The sequence below is a fragment of the Sitophilus oryzae genome, unplaced genomic scaffold (assembly GCF_002938485.1).
Source record: "Sitophilus oryzae breed Bouriz unplaced genomic scaffold, Soryzae_2.0 scaffold_227_pilon_pilon, whole genome shotgun sequence".
In the NCBI taxonomy this organism is placed as follows: domain Eukaryota; kingdom Metazoa; phylum Arthropoda; class Insecta; order Coleoptera; family Curculionidae; genus Sitophilus; species Sitophilus oryzae.
Window position 1 is genome coordinate 2,273,463 of NW_022146782.1, and position 21,851 is coordinate 2,295,313.

Here is a 21,851-nt window from a genome sequence, read left to right on the forward strand (position 1 = left end):
AATTTCTAATTTGGAATTCAGAAACACGAGAAACAAATTAGGATTTTTTTGAAAAATGTTTTTTAAATTTGTTTATATAGTTAAAAACATAATTTCTTGATAATATGGCAACATAGGTAGTAGATTAAATTTACAAGAAAGAAAACCTCGAAAAGATCCAGTGGTACTCAAAATATAAGCAAGAAATCATTTTTTTAAATTTTCAAAGTATAATAACTCGGTTATTTTGAAGTTATTTGAAAAAAGTTAAAGAGGAAGGAAGAGTTTCTTTTATGGAGATCTAACAAGCCCTGAAAATATTTGTACTTATTTATGACTCACCCTGTATAAGTCGAATTGAAACATTTTAAAATTGTATTTTATTAAATAAACTAACAGGTGTTTTTACGATTTATGCAATAATTATAAATAAATCTTCTTAACACATTCTTTGACAGATAATCAGTATACCTTATAAAAGCTAAACAATTTTAAAAATTACGATTTACTTTTTCCAGTATAATATTTTTACACTTCTTACAGCCAAAAGCGTAATAAATGTAGTATTTAAACGTTTTTGACCGTATGAAAATGTTAAATGAACTTAAATGCACATTTTCAGATAATATATTACGTTTTTTTCGAAACAGAGGTGAGCAAATAAACATATTTAAACGTTTTTTACCATACGAAGATGTATCATAAACTTACAACACCAAACCAAAACAGTAAGAAGAAAGTGAAATCGTGACAGATTTGTTTCAAACAATTTGCCATAAAAGTTACACGAACATACCATATACACATAAATACTATCATAGAGTCTTTTGAAATATTGAAAAAATGCGACCAAGGATGATATTGCAGTGAAAAATAAGAAATCTGCAACTTGTTTGACTGAAAATTTAGTCTGTCCAGATAGAGAGTGTGCATGCGATTTCGACAGATGACATCCAAAAAATGACAGAAAAATATATTTTTATTTTGAAATATTGTCAATTTTGTAACTGCAAACGTGATTACAGAAATATCCAAAAAAACCCACTGTCAATCAACTACCCCATGTTTATTGCGCTATCCTGTATTTTAGTGATATTTTAGCCACCTGAACACAGTAATTAGATACTACAGTGATCCCAATCTTGCCTTGTAGAAGAATCTAGTTAGGTTGTATTAATAATACATAAGCGACACAAGCTACCGTTTCGTCTACCCTGCCTGGGTCAACCAAGCGGGCTAGACGATCCTCTGAGAGTAGGTCTTAGCGGAGCAGAAGCACGGAGATACCTCCGACTGCTCCACGAAGGACTTGCTCCAGAGGAAGCAAAAGCGAAAACTCCTCTGAAAAGGAGAGAGTAAAGAAACCAAGAAACAACCTGACTCATCTCTATCCAAGAGCAAGAGAGGGAGCGAGAACCTCTCACCTCTTCTCCGACAGGGAGATAAAAAAAAAGCCAGGATGGAAAGCCGTCCAACACCGGGAGGTAAGCAGGGACTATCACCAGCTTTACCGCTATTGCTGGACAAGTAAAAATGGCGGTGCTGCCAAAGGATTTCCCAGAGGTTGCTCTGACCATCGACCAGCAAACGTCTCTAGAAGAGGCTATACTAAACGAAGTAATGGCGATCAGATCGCAACACAACGATCTACAAAATGTGGGTCAACTGCGTTTTGCGGGGATACACTTTCGGGTGGGCATGATCCTCATACATTGTGTATCTCAAGAATCGGCGAATTGGTCAGAACTTCTGGCCAATGGTCTTCTCTTTAAGGTCGCAGTGATTAACCCCCCCCACCTTACTCATTCTACATTCTACAATCTTACCTTAAATACATATCCATCAAAGTAAGAACCTGGTCATCTTTCTCGAACAAAACCAATTAGAAGTTTCCAAAAATACCTAAAAGCTTCTCTGTCTTTAATCGGTATGTCTAGCGTCCTTACACCGTGTTTTTTTCTTAAACTTTAAACAACCCGTCAGTTTGGCAAATTTCAGATATTTCGCGCTGTATTTCACATTACGATCCATAGTCACTAACTTGTTCGAACCCATCGAAGACATTAGCGAATTTGATAATAAAGAAATAACAAGAAACTGTTGTTTATTTATGTCGAAATACAATTCATCGCAATATAAACATATAATAGGAAAAATTATACGTTAAAACAATTATTATTGCGCAAAAGGTAATCTTCGATTTGTCGAAAGGTGGTTTTAAGTTGTGGTTCAGTGGTGATAAGCCTGTGTCCATTCTAAGTGACCTTCTATGATAATTTGTAGGTACAAAAAGGGTCAAGATTCATTTATAACTAATTATATGTACTTTTTATTTGGGGTACAAAAGAATATTACGTTAGATAGAGGGTGTTTCAAATAACATGTGCCGTATCTCGTGGGGAGATTCCTCATGTAAAAATAAGATTTATTTTTCATATTAACACAGGTCCGATTCTGCTTTGTTTCGTAGCTACAGGGTGTTAAGTCTTAATAATCTTTCGAATCATTATAATTTTCTTCCATGTACTTTTAGTGGTTCTGAATTTCGAATGAAATTTTTGAGGATTAATATTTTATAGTTTTCTTTATTTTTTAAGTTTTAGTTTTGTTTTTTTTAACTAAAAGATTTGCTAATTTCGATGTCATTGTTTGCTACATTTGAGTTGACATGAAGCTCATTAGTTTTTAGCCTAAAACTGTTTATAGATCACCAAATTAAACTAAATATAGCAAAAAAACTATATATACAGGGAGTTAATATCCCAAACCAATATATTTAAACGTATAAAATTATATTTTTTTCATAAATCACAAAGTATTAATTTTTTGCTACGTGATTGACAATATAAAAAGTCATTTTAACAGCCTTAACTTAAGGACTTAAACTGACATGAAGTGTCAAATTCAACGAGCATAACCATAGTTTCTCGATATACAGGGTGAATCTTAAATAAGTGCAAATATTTTTAGGGTTAGTAGATCTCGATAAAAGAAACATAATATTTTCTCTTTACCGTTTTTCAAATAAGTCCAAAATAACCGAGTTATTTTTTATTTTATTTTGAAAATTTCAAAAAAAATATGTTTTATGATTAAATTTTGAGAACCACTGGACCCGTTCTTCGAAATTTAATCTACTACCTATGTTGCCATATTATGTTTTTTAACTAAAAGCTAAAAAATATTCCAAAAATTTTTTTCAAAAAGTTCCAAATTTTCAAAATTTTTTTTCGCGAAAAAAAATCTAATAATCGTGTTTTTGGGGTCGAAATATACTACCCTAAATATATTTGCGCTTATTTAAGACTCACCCTGTATAATTGCATTATTACTTAATTTATTTTTAATTATCACGTTTGAAATTGTTTAAAAAAGAAAATAAAAAAATATTTGTGAAGTTTAAAAAAAATAGCATGTTCTATTCGGAGTAAAAATTATTTTTGTACCTCGCCTGTATGCCAATTGTCAAACGTAGAGCCTGACCAGAAAACGTATCATTTTTACTCCTAATAAAACAATACACTATTATTTTTCTTCAGAAATTTTTATTTCTAATAAAAGTTGTAATTTTATCTGAAAATGCTAATAATCAAATAGTAAAAATTGACAATATTTAATAAGAATTCATCGCAACAATACCGTATAATAGAAAAAAATACGGCGTCCAGTTGGCTTAGAAATAACGATCGGTGACAATCGATTTTCATTTCAAAGCCTTGTTTTTTTTTCGATCATATTGTTTTTTAAAACCAAAAAATTGTTAAAATATACGTTTTTTACAAAATATTGACTTACCTTTCACATTCTTTTTGGAATTTCTTATGAAAAATCTTACAATCCACCAAAAAATCATCGAAAAGATACTCGGAATATGACGTTTCGCGCTCGTATCCACTATCAGATCCGTCAAACATCACAAACTCCGGATACGACTCTAAACAACTAATAGGTTTTTCAAAAACGACTAGACTTTTTCTGTAATACGTCGAGTTTTTTTCTTGAATAGAGTTATGGTAACCCCGCGAGGATAGGTGTAATTTCAAAAGACTGAAAATACACATCTTGCCGATTACTAAAAGATTTTTAAATGTTCTATATCTAGTTTAAAACTATTAACGAGGCAGGAACGCGACAGTTACTAACATTATTCACGGTTGAGGAAGTGACTTGATTATCCTATGTCTCGGAGTCTGTGGACTTTTCTGTATATAAAAATACAAAATTTTAAGGTGCCCTCTTTTTTTCGTGTCCCCTGTAAGTGTATATAAAAAAACTACCGTAAAACTTCCGCACCTACCTACGCCTGGGTCTATCCTGGATCCATAAGTAAATTAATAGATTTTTACTAAAGGTACTTTCCACATAGAAAATCTTTCAATAAATAAAATTTTAAATAATTTAATTCAAATGAAAGTATAAAGAAAACAACAATATTTATCATAGGTGTGATGACATGACGTCAGTCTCAACTTTATCTAATTCAACCATATCAGTCTGTTGCTGCCTGCTGCATCATATATACCATCTGTCCGTTTTTTACTATCGCAAGTTTCGCACAATCTCATTCTACCCATTTCTCCTGAATTCGAACCGTAAGAAGCATTTCAAATGATCTATTATGCCGTCTTTTTTTCAGATTTAATTTATTTTGTGATTCCATCTGTCGGAAATCGCTACAAATATTCGTTGTTGCAAAAAGAAGATCATCAAATACGTGTTTAAGAATCAATGTAAAAATGATCATATTTAATCTAAATAAAAATTAAGTTTCAGTAAATAAATAATTGAACATTTACGCACAGATGACCATTTTGGTCTAAAAACTTGCCATAAGTCGAAAAAAAAATCAATTCATCAGATGATTAAGAATTTGGAAATAGAAAAAGGACGTAAAAGACTATGAAACGAAGATCGCTGTCATTTTATATGTAAAACTGGCGTGTACCCGCGACTTCGTTCGCGTCGAATTAATCATTTGTAATGGTAATGATAAAGCAAAGCAAGAAGTTCCATGAACATACAAACTGGATAAAATTTTCACACCTTTATGTCAGCCTGAGAAAAAACAATATGGCGATATTATTATATTTTAACAGTTTAAGCAGAATCGTGGTTAATCAATTACCCAACTTTGTGGAACACACTGTGTGATTTTTTAAAAAAATTCATAATATGTAAAAAACAAAATAAATTATGCGCGTCCAAGCGTTTTCCCGAAAAATTAACCGTTTTTTAAATAACAAATATTGTAATATTTGAGGGATGTTTTCACCCTCTTGGAATTTGAGATTCGAGAAACCCGTCCTTATCAAACCTCTACACCCCACAGTCAATCCGTTTGCCAAAAATCAGCTTTAAACGTCAAGCAGTTTAAGCAGAATCCTGATTACTCAATGGTCATATTTTATGAAACACCCTGTATATATTTTTAAAAAATCTTAAAATATGTAAAGCAACAAAATAAAATATACGTGTTTAAGAGTTTTTCCGAAAAACTCGCCGGTTTTTAAATAAAAAAATATTCTAATATTTGAGGGGTGGTTTCACCCCCTTAGAATTCGAGTTTCGAAAAATCCCTTCTTATCGAACCTCTACACCCTAAAGTCAATCCGTTTTCCAGAAAACACCCTGTATACATTTTTAAAAAAATTTTAAATATGTAAAAAAAACAAAATAAAATATACTTGTTTAAGCGTTTTTTCGGAAACTTGACCGTTTTTTAAATAAAAAATATTGTAATATTTGAGGGGTGGTTTCACCCCCTTGGAACTGAAATTTCGAAAAATTCTTTCTTATCGAACCTCTACACCCTAGAATCAACCTATATGCCAAAATTGAGTTTCTTACGTTGAGTGGTTTGAGCAGGATCGTGATTAATCAGTGAGTCAGTCACTTAAGGATTTTAAATATAAGTATAGATTATTCCCACAGGCCAAACAAAATCACATAGGTACCATAAATTATCAAAGTATTAGGGTATAGTTACAAAGAATCTTTGATATGTATTATTTCTTTTCAAGCACTTGTGCTATTTGAAGAAAATTTAGGTAGTACTGGAAGTCTTGTTAAGCTTACTGAAGTTGTCTTGTCAATACAATTTTAAACCAGATATTGAAGAGCCCTGAAGAGGTACGATTTAGGAGCCAGTACAGTATAGGTGACTAGTTCCAGTAGCGACACACTGTATATTAATTTTGGGTACGGTACTCTTTCCCTAAAATAGAAGTTTTTAATACCGAAACTTCGTTTTTCCTTTTAATTAGTTAGTAAATTATGTTATTACAGTATTATACAGGTGTCAGTGACATTAATGGTTAAAAGTGGGCCACATGATAAGTATCTTTCCTTTTTCCAATTTTCTAATTATTAATTAATAGTAATAAGCGTAAATTAACTAATTTAGAATAACCAGCACGTAAATTTTCACTAAACGAAGTGAAAATTGTATTTAGTAGGTAATATTTATTATGATGGAAATTGATGTTTTAACGAAATTGGTAAAAACGAAAATAGTGGCTGTAGTTATAGAAAAAATGTAAAAGAAGAAAAAATGTAACGAGAAACAAATTTGGATTTTTTTGAAAAATGTTTTGGAAATTTGTTTATATAGTTAAAAACATAATTTCTTGATAATATGGCAACATAGGTAGTAGATTAAATTTACAAGAAAGAAAACCTAGAAAAGATCCAGTGGTACTCAAAATATAAGCAAGAAATCATTTTTTTTAAATTTTCAAAGTATATAACTCGGTTATTTTGAAGTTATTTGAAAAAAGTTAAAGAGGAAGGAAGAGTTTCTTTTATGGAGATCTAACAAGCCCTGAAAATATTTGTATTTATTTATGACTCACCCTGTATATGTCGAATTGAAACATTTTAAAATTGTGTTTTATTAAATAAACTAACCGGTGTTTTTACAACAATTTATACAATAATTATAAATAAATCTTCTTAACACATTCTTTGACAGATAATCAGTATACCTTATAAAAGCTAAACAATTTTAAAAATTACGATTTACTTTTTCCAGTATAATATTTTTACACTTCTTACAGCCAAAAGCGTAATAAATGTAGTATTTAAACGTTTTTGACCGTATGAAAATGTTAAATGAACTTAAATGCACATTTTCAGATAATATATTTTTTTTTTTCGAAACAGAGGTGAGCAAATAAACATATTTAAACGTTTTTTACCATACGAAGATGTATCATAAACTTACAACACCAAACCAAAACAGTAAGAAGAAAGTGAAATCGTGACAGATTTGTTTCAAACAATTTGCCATAAAAGTTACACGAACATACCATACTATACATAATTACTATCATATAGAGTCTAGAGTCTTTTGAAATATTGAAAAAATGCGACCAAAGATGATATTGCAGTGAAAAATAAGAAATCTGCAACTTGTTTGACTGAAAATATAGTCTGTCCAGATAGAGAGTGTGCGATTTCGACAGATGACATCCAAAAAATGACAGAAAAATATATTTTAATTTTGAATTATTGCCAATTTTGTAACTGCAAACGTGATTACAGAAATATCCAAAAAAAACCACTGTCAATCAACTACCCCATGTTTATTGCGCTATCCTGTACTTTAGTGATATTTTAGCCACCTGAACACAGTAATTAGATACTACAGTGATCCCAATCTTGCCTTGTAGAAGAATCTAGTTAGGTTGTATTAATAATACATAAGCGACCCAAGTTACCGTTTCGTCTACCCTGCCTGGGTCAACCAAGGGGGCTAGACGATCCTCTGAGAGTAGGTCTTGGCGGAGCAGAAGCACGGAGATACCTCCGACTGCTCCACGAAGAACTTGCTCCAGAGGAAGCAAAAGCGAAAACTCCTCTGAAAAGGAGAGAGTAAAGAAACCAAGAAACAACCTGACTCATCTCTATCCAAGAGCAAGAGAGGGCGAGAAACCTCTCACCTCTTCTCCGACAGGAGATAAAAAAAAAAGCCAGGATGGAAAGCCGTCCAACACCGGGAGGTAAGCAGGGACTATCACCAGCTTTACCGCTATTGCTGGACAAGTAAAAATGGCGGTGCTGCTAAAGGATTTCCCAGAGGTTGCTCTGACCATCGACCAGCAAACGTCTCTAGAAGAGGCTATACTAGACGAAGTAATGGCGATCAGATCGCAACACAACGATCTACAAAATGTGGGTCAACTGCGTTTTGCGGGGATACACTTTCGGGTGGGCATGATCCTCATAGATTGTGTATCTCAAGAATCGGCGAATTGGTCAGAACTTCTGGCCAATGGTCTTCTCTTTAAGGTCGCAGTGATTAACCCCCCCCCCCCCCCCACCTTACTCATTCTACATTCTACAATCTTACCTTAAATACATATCCATCAAAGTAAGAACCTGGTCATCTTTCTCGAACAAAAACCAATTAGAAGTTTCCAAAAAATACCTAAAAGCTTCTCTGTCTTTAATCGGTATGTCTAGCGTCCTTACACCGTGTTTTTTCTTAAACTTTAAACAACCCGTCAGTTTGGCAAATTTCAGATATTTCGCGCTGTATTTCACATTACGATCCATAGTCACTAACTTGTTCGAACCCATCGAAGACATTAGCGAATTTGATAATAAAGAAATAACAAGAAACTGTTGTTTATTTATGTCGAAATACAATTCATCGCAATATAAACATATAATAGGAAAAAATTATACGTTAAAACAATTATTATTGCGCAAAAAGGTAATCTTCGATTTGTCGAAAGGTGGTTTTAAGTTGTGGTTCAGTGGTGATAAGCCTGTGTCCATTCTAAGTGACCTTCTATGATAATTTGTAGGTACAAAAAAGGGTCAAGATTCATTTATAACTAATTATATGTACTTTTTTATTTGGGGTACAAAAGAATATTACGTTAGATAGAGGGTGTTTCAAATAACATGTGCCGTATCTCGTGGGGAGATTCCTCATGTAAAAATAAGATTTATTTTTCATATTAACACAGGTCCGATTCTGCTTTGTTTCGTAGCTACAGGGTGTTAAGTCTTAATAATCTTTCGAATCATTATAATTTTCTTCCATGTACTTTTAGTGGTTCGAATTTCGAATGAAATTTTGAGGGTGATTAATATTTTATAGTTTTCTTTATATTTTTTAAGTTTTAGTTTTGTTTTTTTTAACTAAAAAGATTTGCTAATTTCGATGTCATTGTTTGCTACATTTGAGTTGACATGAAGCTCATTAGTTTTTTAGCCTAAAACTGTTTATAGATCACCAAATTAAACTAAATATAGCAAAAAAACTATATATACAGGGAGTTAATATCCCAAACCAATATATTTAAACGTATAAAATTATATTTTTTTCATAAATCACAAAAGTATTAATTTTTGCTACGTGATTGACAATATAAAAAAGTCATTTTAACAGCCTTAACTTAAGGACTTAAACTGACATGAAGTGTCAAATTCAACGAGCATAACCATAGTTTCTCGATATACAGGGTGAATCTTAAATAAGTGCAAATATTTTTAGGGTTAGTAGATCTCGATAAAAGAAACATAATATTTTCTCTTTACCGTTTTTCAAATAAGTCCAAAATAACCGAGTTATTTTTTATTTTATTTTGAAAATTTCAAAAAAAATATGTTTTATGATTAAATTTTGAGAACCACTGGACCCGTTCTTCGAAATTTAATCTACTACCTATGTTGCCATATTATGTTTTTTAACTAAAAGCTAAAAAATATTCCAAAAATTTTTTTCAAAAGTTCCAAATTTTTTTTTTTTCGCGAAAAAAATCTAATAATCGTGTTTTTGGGGTCGAAATATACTACCCTAAATATATTTGCGCTTATTTAAGACTCACCCTGTATAATTGCATTGTCACTTAATTTGCCGTTTTTTTTATCACGTTTGAAATTGTTTAAAAAAAAATGTTAAAAATATTTGTGAAGTTTAAAAAATAGCATGTTCTATTCGGAGTAAAAATTATTTTTGGAACCTCGCCTGTATGCCAATTGTCAAACAGCCTGACCAGAAAACGTATCATTTTTACTCCTAATAAAACAATACACTATTATTTTCTTCAGAAATTTTTATTTCTAATAAAAGTTGTAATTTTATCTGAAAATGCTAATAATCAAATAGTAAAAATTGACAATATTTAATAAGAATTCATCGTAACAATACCGTATAATAGAAAAAATACGGCGTCCAGTTGGCTTAGAAATAACGATCGGTGACAATCGATTTTCATTTCAAAGCCTTGTTTTTTTTTTTTTCGATCATATTGTTTTTAAAACCAAAAAATTGTTAAAATATACGTTTTTTACAAAATATTGACTTACCTTTCACATTCTTTTTGGAATTTCTTATGAAAAATCTTACAATCCACCAAAAAATCATCGAAAAGATACTCGGAATACGACGTTTCGCGCTCGTATCCACTATCAGATCCGTCAAACATCACAAACTCCGGGTACGACTCTAAACAACTAATAGGTTCTTCAAAAACGACTAGATTTTTTCTGTAATATGTCGAGTTTTTTTCTTGAATAGAGTTATGGTAACCCCGCGAGGATAGGTGTAATTTCAAAAGACTGAAAATACACATCTTGCCGATTACTAAAAGATTTTTAAATGTTCTATATCTAGTTTAAAACTATTAACGAGGCAGGAACGCGACAGTTACTAACATTATTCACGGTTGAGGAAGTAGAAAAATTAACTTTTGTCTTAAGAGAAACAACATTATAACTGTGGTGCGTCTAAAGACACGACAAGACTGCAACACAGTTCTTAAATTTTCAACTGATTCTATTTCCAAACCTCAGCTTTTGGTTTTGGTTTATTAGACAAGAATCTACGGATAGTAAGTGTAATTTTTTTATCTCTGTATTTAATCGATTTAAACTAGCATCAATCAAATGGATGCCTCGTTGAAAGCGAAGTTTGTCTAGCATAAAAATCCAATTACCTACGCTTCTCGTCTGTAAGAAGAATCCATGTTTTTGTAACTTTCAATTTGTATTCTTTTAATACAATATGATTGAAAAAAAACGGCGTCAGCGATGGCTATGAAATGAAAGTAGCTGTCATGTTATATGTAAGTGTATATGGAATGTCATCGATCATCATTTCCCAGCCAACTGGACGCCGTTTTTTCTCCATCATACGGTACATTGCTTTAATTATAGTTTTATTGTTTAGGAATGTTATTAATAATGTATACCAAGCACGTAGAAATCATCTAAAAGGTCAAAAATACCTAGGTCACCATTTATATCATTATTTCTGATGTTAGATTCTGGTTTACTAAATTGGTTTTCCATAAGCCGATTATAAGTAAGCTTTTTTATTATTTAAAACTATTTTTGAATAAATTTCTTGAATGTTTATTAGCAGACCAAACAAATAAACACAATTGTTATAGCATAATTAATAAAATGTAATGTTATTTATTTCTTTTTTACAGATTTTGTACATCAACCGATGGATGTATACAGTTCCAGGGCAGCTTAGCTGAGGATATTATATTTGCATAGACACGTTTTAAGAGAGAAAATTATATATTAATTATAATGTATTATAATAATTGTTAGAAGAAATGAGATGTAATATACTGTTTAGAGCTTTATATTACTTATACTGATTTATTTATTCTTTAGACTTGGCTTACTAACGATGAATCTATGACAAAAAGCGTTTAACAACTTCTACAATTGGTAAGTTTGGTATTTTGTGAAGAAATACCAAGAAAATCGAACATTTACTTAATAAAAAACGTCCCGTCTATTCAAATTTTTCCTTTGGCTCTTTAAATTGATTACAGCGCCATTGTTATTTAGCGAGAATTTTTGGAACTACCGTCGAAACGATTATGGCGCCCTCGTGCGGAGAGTTCTCAAAGTAAGTAAATATAGGTTTCTGCTTTTTACTGTGTATGAGTGGCGCCATCATGGGTTAAATATTTAAACTAGTCATTTAGAGATTTCTATAAAAAAAATATACAACTAGTGATATCTAACATTAAATAGTTGAACTTCGGTTAAAATTTTCTTTGAGTTTTAAAGAAATCTACTATTTTTAGTTCCCAAAAAGTGTCGAGTGAGAGCCATCTATGAAGAAAATATTATACTAATTTTGTTTCTAACCCTAGAAAATATATTTTTTTTATCTACTTAAAAGTTAAAAGTAAAATAAAGTTTATTTTCAGTTTAATAAGAAGTTCTACTGGTTAAATTAAAATGTACAACGTATATAATATACTTTATAACCAATTTTTAATGTTATTAATCTACCATTTGCATTTTTAAGTGTAATCTGTGAAAACAATAAGTATACAGATGTAACATTTTTTATTACAGATATGGATATATGTAACAATACAATGATATGAGGTTCTTAGAGCTTCTTATGGGGTTAAGAAAAGAGAATACACTAAGAAAAATGGAAAGAAATTAGATTTTCTTTTGGGAAGATGTGAACTTGCCTAGAATTTCGTAAGGAAACTGTGTGCCAAAAATGAGTAAGCTGGAGCAACAAGATTGGAATCCTGTTGCTTTCGAATGAGTCCTGCTTGTGATTCTGCAAGTACCTCTTCAGAAAATTATAATATTATTACATGGACTCGATGCTGTACTCCTGAAGAGATGCAGTGGTAACAGGTAAACTTTGTTTTCACATTGTTTTAAAGTTATAGTATTAGATTTTCTTTTGGGAAGATGTAAACTTGTCTAGAATTTCGTAAGGAAACCTCTCCGGCTGTATTCAAGGACAGTGTGTGCCAAAAATGAGTAAGCTGGAGCAACAAGATTGGAATCCTGTTGCTTTCGAATAAGTCCTGCCTGTGATTCTGCAAGTACCTCTTCAGAAAATTATACTATTATTACATGGACTCCATGCTGTACCTCCTGAAGAGATGCAGTGGTAATAGGTAAACTTTGTTTTCACATTGTTTTAGAGTTATAGTGTCTTATTTAATTTGATACAATTTTCTCTAAAGTGAATAGTTGAAACATGTGAACAAAATAATAATATACTAGAAAACTTATTACATATCTTTATGTTCTTTTACTGTATAAATAGTTTTTATGATATTTTAATATAATATTTGTTACTTCATACTTATATATTTTGAAGTAAAATAGCTTTTAATTGAAAAATTTAACTTTACATATATTTTGTTCCTATTTATTCTATATGGCATGTTTCTTTTTTAAAATCTACCATATTTTAGGTTTCCTATTGATGTTTTCACTCTATTTATTTTGTAAAATATGGAGACAATAGTAGCATACATTTTAAAAATATTTCCGGAAAGATACAAGGTGAGTTAAATATATTTTTACATTAAAATTGTAGATTTTAAATGGATGCTGTATTTTTTTCTCAGTACATTTGTTATTTCACTCCCAATCTAAAAATACCATAACATCATAGTTTTATAACTAAGTAGTAGTTTTTGAAATATGTTTGACCATTTTAAAAAAATCAGATGATTAAAACTCAATTTCTTAAAATTGAGTTTTAATCATTTGCTGGTGATGCTAATATAGTGTGTAAAAGTAAACTGTTTTGGTGTATTTTTATGGTGAATTAGTGTTTTATTTTGCTGTTGTAACACCAAAAGTTCCAACCCCCAACAATAATATAGAAAGTATTTATCAAAACATAATATGAAATAAAATCTGTGTTTATTTATGATATAAGATAGAGGATGTTTCATTTGAAATAGTACAGAATACCTAATACATCTAGTTTTGACACCCTGTATATACAGCTAGAGCTTAAGCAAATTAGCATATATTTTGTATAACTAGTTTTGAACAAGATCTCAAAAAGTTTTTCTTGAAAAGTGTCAATTATTTGCAATGTTACAACTTCAAAAGGGTTTTAAATGGGGTAGAAGATTTAATCTTTAAATATGGTCATATTTCAAAAACACTCAGTATAGTGTATGGTATTTATGGAATAGGAACTTTCATGGCAAATCTCCACGCAGGGAAAAATACATTTCATTTAAAATCTATGACCTTGCTGTAAAGATATATTTGAATTGCCCTGTATATCTATAAAATTTTTATATTAAATTACACTTAATAAGAAAAATTATATGTATATTGTCAAAAATATTTGAGTGAAAATATCAAACAAAAACCGGATACCTATGGCGCGCTCTTTCTGAACACTGGATCACCCTGTATAAATATATTTTTATTTTTTTCAGAGATATTCGCAAGTTACTGGAAATATGAATATCCGGTATACATCAGAAAGAAAATTCTATTGAAAAATCAACGGGCAATCCAAGAATCCAAGGACTTATGTTATTTGTGCTGTATATTGTGTCTAACAATACATTTATAATTAATTGTGTTAATATTGTAGTTATAAACCATTCTTTTTCTAATAAATCTTATTAAAGTTTTAATGGACTTTCCTTTGAATAGTATTTATTTAAAGAAATTAATTTAAAACAAGGCACCTAATATTAAATATTGGTGTATTACTGGTTGTCAAAACAAACAAAAATTAAAATATAAATTCAGTAAACATTTTTAATCTATGATTAATCCAGTTGCCTTTAATATTAGTACATTAATTTAATAACATATGAACTCATTCATAGTCTATAACCTATAACCATGTGATATTCTATAAAGATTTGATTTCTTTTACTTCAAACCTTTTAAAACAATCAAATCTAGTACCAAACAGGTGCATTTTTAAAAATTTTTTTGTCATGCGAATTAAATCGGAAATGGTTGGCCAACGAGCTCGAACAGTTAGACTCATTTACAAAAAAGTTAATTACTCAAAAACTAATTAAGATATCGGGGCGCGCTTGGTGCCATTCGATAGGGAATTCAACCCTCTATCTGTACACAAAATTACAACCCCCTACGACATACTTTATTTTTTGGAGCAAAAATGAGCAAAGGGGTTGTTAACCTTAGAAAATTTTTGGCCTAAAAAATAAAGGGTGTTGTAGGGGGTTGGAATTTTGTGTACAGATAGAGGGTTGAATTCTCTATCGAATGGCGCTAAGCGCGCCCCGATATCTCTTTTAATTACGGAGTTATTAGCGTTTTAATTTCGAAAACGAGGTCAAAGTCTTAGAGTCAACAAAATTCAGCGTTTCTCTGCAGTGTTAAAAATTTGTTCGAGGTGTTGAAAAATTTCGCACGGGGCAACCAAATTAATGCATTTTTGTCATCAAAAATTTTATTTTGAACAGGAAGAAGATATACTTTTCAGAATGATATTTCTTAACTCTATTGTATTTTTAGTTTGCCATTATATATTTTTTAGGTTGCTAATTTATTTTTCATTGTTAAATTTAATAAGAGTTTTAAGAGTATATATGTTTTTCCCTTAATAATTGTTATATTTTAGTAAATAAGGAATTTTGCTATCAATAAAACACATGTTTAATAAGTATGTTAAAATATTTATTAAAAAATATTATAAATGTTTGCCATATCAAATGGAAAATAATTGCTATATGTTGTTATATTTTATTTATATTCTATTCAAATAATACACAATAATAAGTGTTCATAAGATTTATAAAGTTATATGATTTTTTTTACACTAGTACCGTATGATCGAATAAAAACGGCGTCAGCGATGGCTATGAAATGACGATCGATGACAATTCCCATATAAAATGACAGTGATCTTCATTTCATAGCCATAGCTGACGCGGATTTTATTCGGTCATGCGGTATCGAAAAAAACCGGCGTCCAGTTGGCTTGGAAATGACGATCCCATATAATTTTACATATAAAATGACAGCAGCCTTCATTTCATAGCCATCGATGACGCGGTTTTTTTTCGATCATATTGTCTATTGCCGCGTTAAAGAAAAAAACTGAACTACAATTTGAGATAGATACAAAGCGTACTAAAAATATTATTTGGCATTTACCAGCTAAATAAATCTGACATATAAAAGTACCTTATTTGGAAATATAAACAAGGAAGATCTTATCTTGTTCAACACATTAGATAAGAGATATATTATTTAGTAACAGGGCAGTATATGTATACATGTCATAATTTTTACCTAATTAAAAGAAATGACTAAAACATGTTCTTAGACTCGGTTTTTTTACAAATATAAATTAATTTAATAGAACTTATTAACTAAAAATACCTACAGTTAAAATATAATTGTTATTTTTTCTGTTATCATAGATTACCAGTTTCGTTTATATTAAATTCTATTAATAGTAATATAAAAAGTATATATTATAAAATCCAATGTGTTGGCAGACATCCTTATGTCTATGTGTAACTTCTAGCCTTCTGGAAAGTATTGATTCTGTAATAAAAGTATAAATAATTAATTTTTTGATAACTAACAAGCTAACAAAAAACCACTCTACCACTTTATATAACTATTTAATTTATAGTGTACATAAAATATTATAAGACACATAGAAATTTTCGTAACATAAAGATTTTTTTTAATAGTAATACATACAAGGAAAAAACATAGCTAATTGTATCTGTAATTGGAGAAATATTTTAATTATAAAAAATAAAAGCCAGTTAAAAAACTAAATTAAACAAATGAAACTATATAAAACAAACATGTCAATTTTTGATGTATTTTTAGTTGCCTGTACCTAAGTAAATAGCGCGCCAAAAGATTTCATTTGAAAGTTATTATTTATATCTAAATAAATTTTACAAAATACAATAATATTATATATTTATTAAATATATTCGACTTAAAAACACACTTTTTAGTAAATTTTACCTAAAATTATTCAGTTTCCTCTTGAATTGATGAATTCTATTCTCACTCCGCTGTTGAATGTTAAATTTAGTTAATCTAATGGCATCTTGAAGAGGGTGGTTCCATAGCAGTACAACATCCCAGATAAAAATTCAATTTTAAAAAGAATGAAAAACGAATCAACAAGAAAAATTAATCAAATATACAAAATTATATGCAACATCAATATAAATGAAATCAAAGACTTGAAAGTCTTAGAAGAATAGCAGTGTAAAATAAACAATAATACAAATAAAAGAACCAATAACTCAGAAGAATGAAAACTCAGAAATACTTAAAATAATAAAAGTTTTCATAGAATGAAGATAATATGGGAGACAAATAAAGAAATATGTATGTGGAATTGAAAAAAATGTATACAAATATATATAAATATATATATATATATATATATATATATATATATATATATATATATATATATATATATATATATATATATATATATATATATATATATATATATATATATATATATATATATATATATATATATATGTTTTTTTTATATATATAAAAATGTATAAAAAAACTTATAGAAATACAGACAATGGACGAGTTTATAGAATTGATAAATGATGGCATTCCCATAATGAAGAAAATATGGAAAACAAATAGTGAAAAAGATATGATGAATTGAAAAAAAATGGCAGGAAAATAGAGGATAAATTAGGGAAAATGGTATGAAAATAAATATACATATATACAGGGTGTTTCAAAACAAATGCGAAAAACTTGAGGGGGTGATTCCTTGTTCAAAATAAAGGGTAGTTTGCTCTATAAACGTTGGGTCAAAAGTCAACCATTAGGGAGATATCGTGGTACAAAGATGGCGGAAAAATAATGTTTTTATTTTTTATCTTGAAAACGAAAAGAGATAGGCTAATGAAATTTTATGGAAGCATTACTGTTATGAAAACACACTTTCAGGTAATTTTTTTACTTTTTAAAATGAGTGGAAGGGGTTGAAATAAACTACCCTATCATTCTTGTTAACGAAATTTAAAGAAAAAATCTTATCAAACACATGCAAATGCTTTAATTTGGATAGTTTAGTTTGTTTAGAAACTTTTTACCTCTTGTGTTTTTGATAAAACTCACCGATTGGAAATTAAAAATAAAATGTAAAGCATTACATGTCAGGACAAAAAACTTTTAGATTAAGAATCTAGTGATAATAACGATAATAATAATCATCTAGATAATAACGTATTGCAGTAGAGTAATGTCAAATAAAATAATATTAGGAACATCCTAAAAGTAACAGCGGCTGACTAGATTTTCCTAAAAAATTACAGCAGCCCACTACATTCTTTATCAGAAAATGTTTTTGTCCTGACATGTAATGCTTTACATTTTATTTCTTAATTTCAAATCGGTGAGTTTTATCAAAAAATACAACAGATAAAAAGTTTCTAAACAAACTAAACTATCCAAATTATTTTTTGCATGTGTTTGATAAGATTTTTCTTTAAATTTCGTTAACAAGAATGATAGGGTAGTTTATTTCAACCCCTTCCACTCATTTTAAAAAAGTTAAAAAAATTACCAGAAAGTGTGTTTTCATAACAGTAATGCTTCCATAAAATTTTATTAGTCTATCTCTTTTCGTTTTCAAGATAAAAAATAAAAACATTATTTTTCCGCCATCTTTGTACCGCAATATCTCCCTAATGGTTGACTTTTGACCCAACGTTTATGAAGCAAACTACCCTTTATTTTGAACAAGGATCACCCCCTGAAGTTTTTCGCATTTGTTTTGAAACACCCTTTATAAAAGACAGTCATTGGAAGAGTGTAATATATAGAATTGATGAATGATATTCCAATAATAAAGAAAATATAGCAGACAAAAAATAGAGAGGTAGGAAAATAGCATGAAAAGAAAATATGGCAGACAAAAATTGTATAACAGAAGTAGGCCAAAAGCAAGAGAAAAAATAAAGCAGTATGTGGTCAATAAAACTGGAAAATTAACTGAAGATTATGCTTAGCCTCCTCTCAGAAATATCTAGTCAAAATACGACATCAAGCACACAAAGAAAAAATCCTCCTTCATCAGATTTAACCCTTGGACGACGATTAAGCGTCACCAGCCAGTTCCCATCCCAGCTAAGCAGCCTCGTCTCGGGTCACCCTCGTCACCCATCGAGCGGACATCCACCGGGACCCCCCTCATCATCTTCAACCACAAACATGAAGTAAAATTCTAAGTATATACTACATTTTACCAAACAAATAAGACCTATAGGAATGAAGTCAAAGGAGTATTTTATAAAATTGATAAAAATTATGATTTAATTCTCCACAGATACAAATATACAAGTCAAGCTATTATTCGAAAATAAAATATAAGAGTCAAGCTATTATTCAAAAATAAAAGTAAACCAAAAACAACATGAAGTAAAATTCTATGCAGATAGTATTCTACCAAAAAGAAAGTGACCAAAGTCCAAACATTGGCTCAAATTAAAAATTGGTGGGCGAATTTAAAAATTATGAAATCCACTGACGTACGTTAAATAGCAGTAAAAATATACTTACCCAAAAGAAATAAAATTTTAGATATACTAGTACTGATGCATTGTTTGTAATATTCATCAAAAGGATAATTATTGCACTGCCCTGGAACTGTATACATCCAATGATTTTGTTGTACAAAAGCTCTAAAAAAAGAAATAAATAATATTACATTTTATTAATTTGGTATGCTATAATATTTGTTTTTTTTTTTGTTTCATATTAATATAAATACATATATTTATATTGAAAAATATCATTCTGTTAAAATTAATAAATTTTTAAAATTGTTTTTAATAATAAAATAAACTTACTTTTAATCAGATAATGCAAAACCAATTGTAAACCATAATAAAGGCCAAACATCAAAATTATATAAGGGGTATGAAAGCCTCCGTAATATGGGGTTATTTCTTTAAGGTCTCTTTATTCAGGTGGTCTTTATGCGCTGGGTGTGCCATATTAATAACATTTCTATAAAAGAAAATTATTATTAAAGCATATTATATTAAAACAATGCAAAATTTAAATTCTAAAAGACGTAGAAGAATACCGATTGCCTATAGTAAAAAACACCTAAAAAATTATGTTTATGTTTAGGAATAAAAAACATCTTTAACTAACTTCTACCAAAAAAAAATGGACAAGAAAATCCCAAATATTTCTAAATATAAAATAATATTCCAAGTAACTTTATTTTTATTGTGCAATAGAGACATCAAGGAATGTATCTATATTTCCTTAACTCGATTTTATAATTTTAATTAAAGAAAATTATGAAAATTAGAAAAATATATAAGCTCTTAATGATGATGTAATTGAAATATTTTAAAGTGAGAAATTTCTACAGATAACAAGCAATAGTGACTACTTACACTTTCAGAAGAATAAACGGGCCTTAAGGAACAAAATAAATTCAAATAATGCTCAGAAAAATCACTTTTTCTATAAAAAAATCAGAAAAATATTAAAAGCGACATAACCACTTGCTGTTAACAACGGAAAATCTCGTACCTCGTACGTCAACGTTGTCAGTTGTCAGATTGAACACATCTAAAACAAAATAGTAATTTTTTGCTGCATAAATAATACTGCGCCTAAAAGAAAATATATTATTTATTCTACTGAAATAAAGTTTGTATTATATGTTTATTAGATTTATCATTGTTTTGTAACGGTTCAATTCATTTTATATTTACAAAAATACTGACTTAGATTAGTTTCAGGATTTCGCTAAAATCTTGGCAACATTGGAAACACTTTGGTTCAAAATTTTGTCACGTTTTCCACCATTTTTCCACCAACCACAATGGCGCCACTTCTTCTTTTTCGTATTTCAGGTCTTAAAAGAACAGTATCCACAGAATAAAAATAGTGTTCTTCTTCTTTTTTATATTTATGGTTCGAAACATGGCTAACCATAGATTGGATATAGGATATACAAGGATATAGGTTTCCTCTTCTTTCCTTTTAAATGACTTGAACTCATCTGGGTCATTTGACCAGAAAGGCTTGTAGCTCTGTGGCACAACAACGGAAAAAATATTCTGTGGTCTGTGGTTCATTTTAGCTGTCAAAATAGGGCACATAAATTTTGTTATTTTGTTTTTTTAATAATTTAGGGGCTATAATAACATAATGCCCGATCAAGGAAAACGAAATATTATCGAACAGTTCTTTGCTAATGTAGGTAGTATTTTAGACGGCCCTTCGACGTGGTTAAAGGGTAAATTTGAATGCACTTAACCTCAGTATCAGTTATATAAGATATCGTTATGTTCTTTTTTAGAAAAAGTTATTGCACCTAATCAAAAAGACTATCCTTGGTACCATAAGAAATTTCGCAGAGTTCCTACAATCGATGAGTGTTATACCGACGATGTAGTGTGTTTTTATGAAGCCAACTCACAATATGAACGAGACAAGTACAACAAATTAAAGTGTTCTAATTTTTAAATGATTTTGTTAATTTAATTATTTCTTAGGAAGGTAGATAATGAAGTAGTTTCGATTCTGCGTGAACGCTTTGAACATTGCGTATTGTTTGAACGTCCCGACCATGTTGAGAAATGTACCGGCATACTCCAAGAATATGAAGATGCCTTGACTAATTTGTTTATAAAATGTACGACTTTATAACTGTTTTTGCTCATAATAGTGAATTTTAAACTTTTAGATGGTGACTTGGGAGCCTTTCAGGATGTTAAGAAAGCTTATATGAAGCAGAAGCACAGAATGATTTGGGAACGTAGACATGGACCTGTGGGATCGGGAATGAAAAATAATTCACAGTCAGAAGATTAAGTATATAATATAAATTGTTTGAAATAGTACCGTTTAGACTTCTGAACTTGTATATTAGTACACAGTTTTAAATATATTATTGATATAGTCCTTCTGATGTCACTTTTTTCACAACAGCAGTCAAAAATAAGATAGTACAAGTAAATGACTGCATATTTATATTTTATTTTGAGAATTTATATCTAAACTTATTTTAAATTGTGGCATAATTGTATTTGTTAAAAGCTATCAATAAATCGTAAAATGAAATATCTAGGAAAATTTTT

General features: G+C 29.6%; 2 protein-coding genes and 2 long non-coding RNA genes across 6 annotated transcripts in view; 3 read left to right on the forward strand and 1 right to left on the reverse strand.

Annotated features, from left to right (window-relative positions):
* The window catches only part of LOC115884262, a 62,771-nt gene extending 51,183 nt beyond the window's left edge, over nucleotides 1-11,588 (forward strand). The window contains exon 3 of the mRNA XM_030902775.1: nucleotides 11,427-11,588. Coding sequence (XP_030758635.1) covers nucleotides 11,427-11,496 — 70 coding nt within the window. The 3' untranslated portion in view covers nucleotides 11,497-11,588. The remainder of the gene's footprint in view (nucleotides 1-11,426) is intronic.
* A 516-nt stretch (nucleotides 11,589-12,104) lies between these two features.
* LOC115884264 lies at nucleotides 12,105-14,380 on the forward strand. 3 transcript variants are annotated; one of them, XR_004050533.1, is made up of 4 exons: nucleotides 12,105-12,618; nucleotides 12,676-12,887; nucleotides 13,191-13,281; nucleotides 14,181-14,380. It is a non-coding gene; the product is annotated as an uncharacterized LOC115884264 (long non-coding RNA). The 3 variants fall into 3 exon arrangements; XR_004050534.1 differs by lacking the exon at nucleotides 13,191-13,281 and having other exon boundaries at nucleotides 12,105-12,200; nucleotides 12,319-12,618; nucleotides 14,181-14,372; XR_004050532.1 differs by lacking the exon at nucleotides 13,191-13,281 and having other exon boundaries at nucleotides 14,181-14,372.
* A 1,056-nt stretch (nucleotides 14,381-15,436) lies between these two features.
* On the reverse strand, nucleotides 15,437-20,292 carry LOC115884366. The gene is made up of 4 exons (XR_004050553.1): nucleotides 20,157-20,292; nucleotides 19,596-19,755; nucleotides 19,306-19,427; nucleotides 15,437-16,281 (listed from the first exon to the last, which is right to left on the reverse strand). It is a non-coding gene; the product is annotated as an uncharacterized LOC115884366 (long non-coding RNA).
* A 519-nt stretch (nucleotides 20,293-20,811) lies between these two features.
* LOC115884345 (NADH dehydrogenase [ubiquinone] 1 beta subcomplex subunit 10) lies at nucleotides 20,812-21,675 on the forward strand. Its single transcript, XM_030902903.1, has 4 exons — nucleotides 20,812-21,007; nucleotides 21,071-21,206; nucleotides 21,267-21,406; nucleotides 21,458-21,675. Exons 1-4 carry the CDS (start codon nucleotides 20,920-20,922, stop codon nucleotides 21,583-21,585), a joined length of 492 nt encoding a protein of 163 aa, XP_030758763.1. The 5' UTR covers nucleotides 20,812-20,919; the 3' UTR covers nucleotides 21,586-21,675.
* Nucleotides 21,676-21,851: the final 176 nt, after the last annotated feature.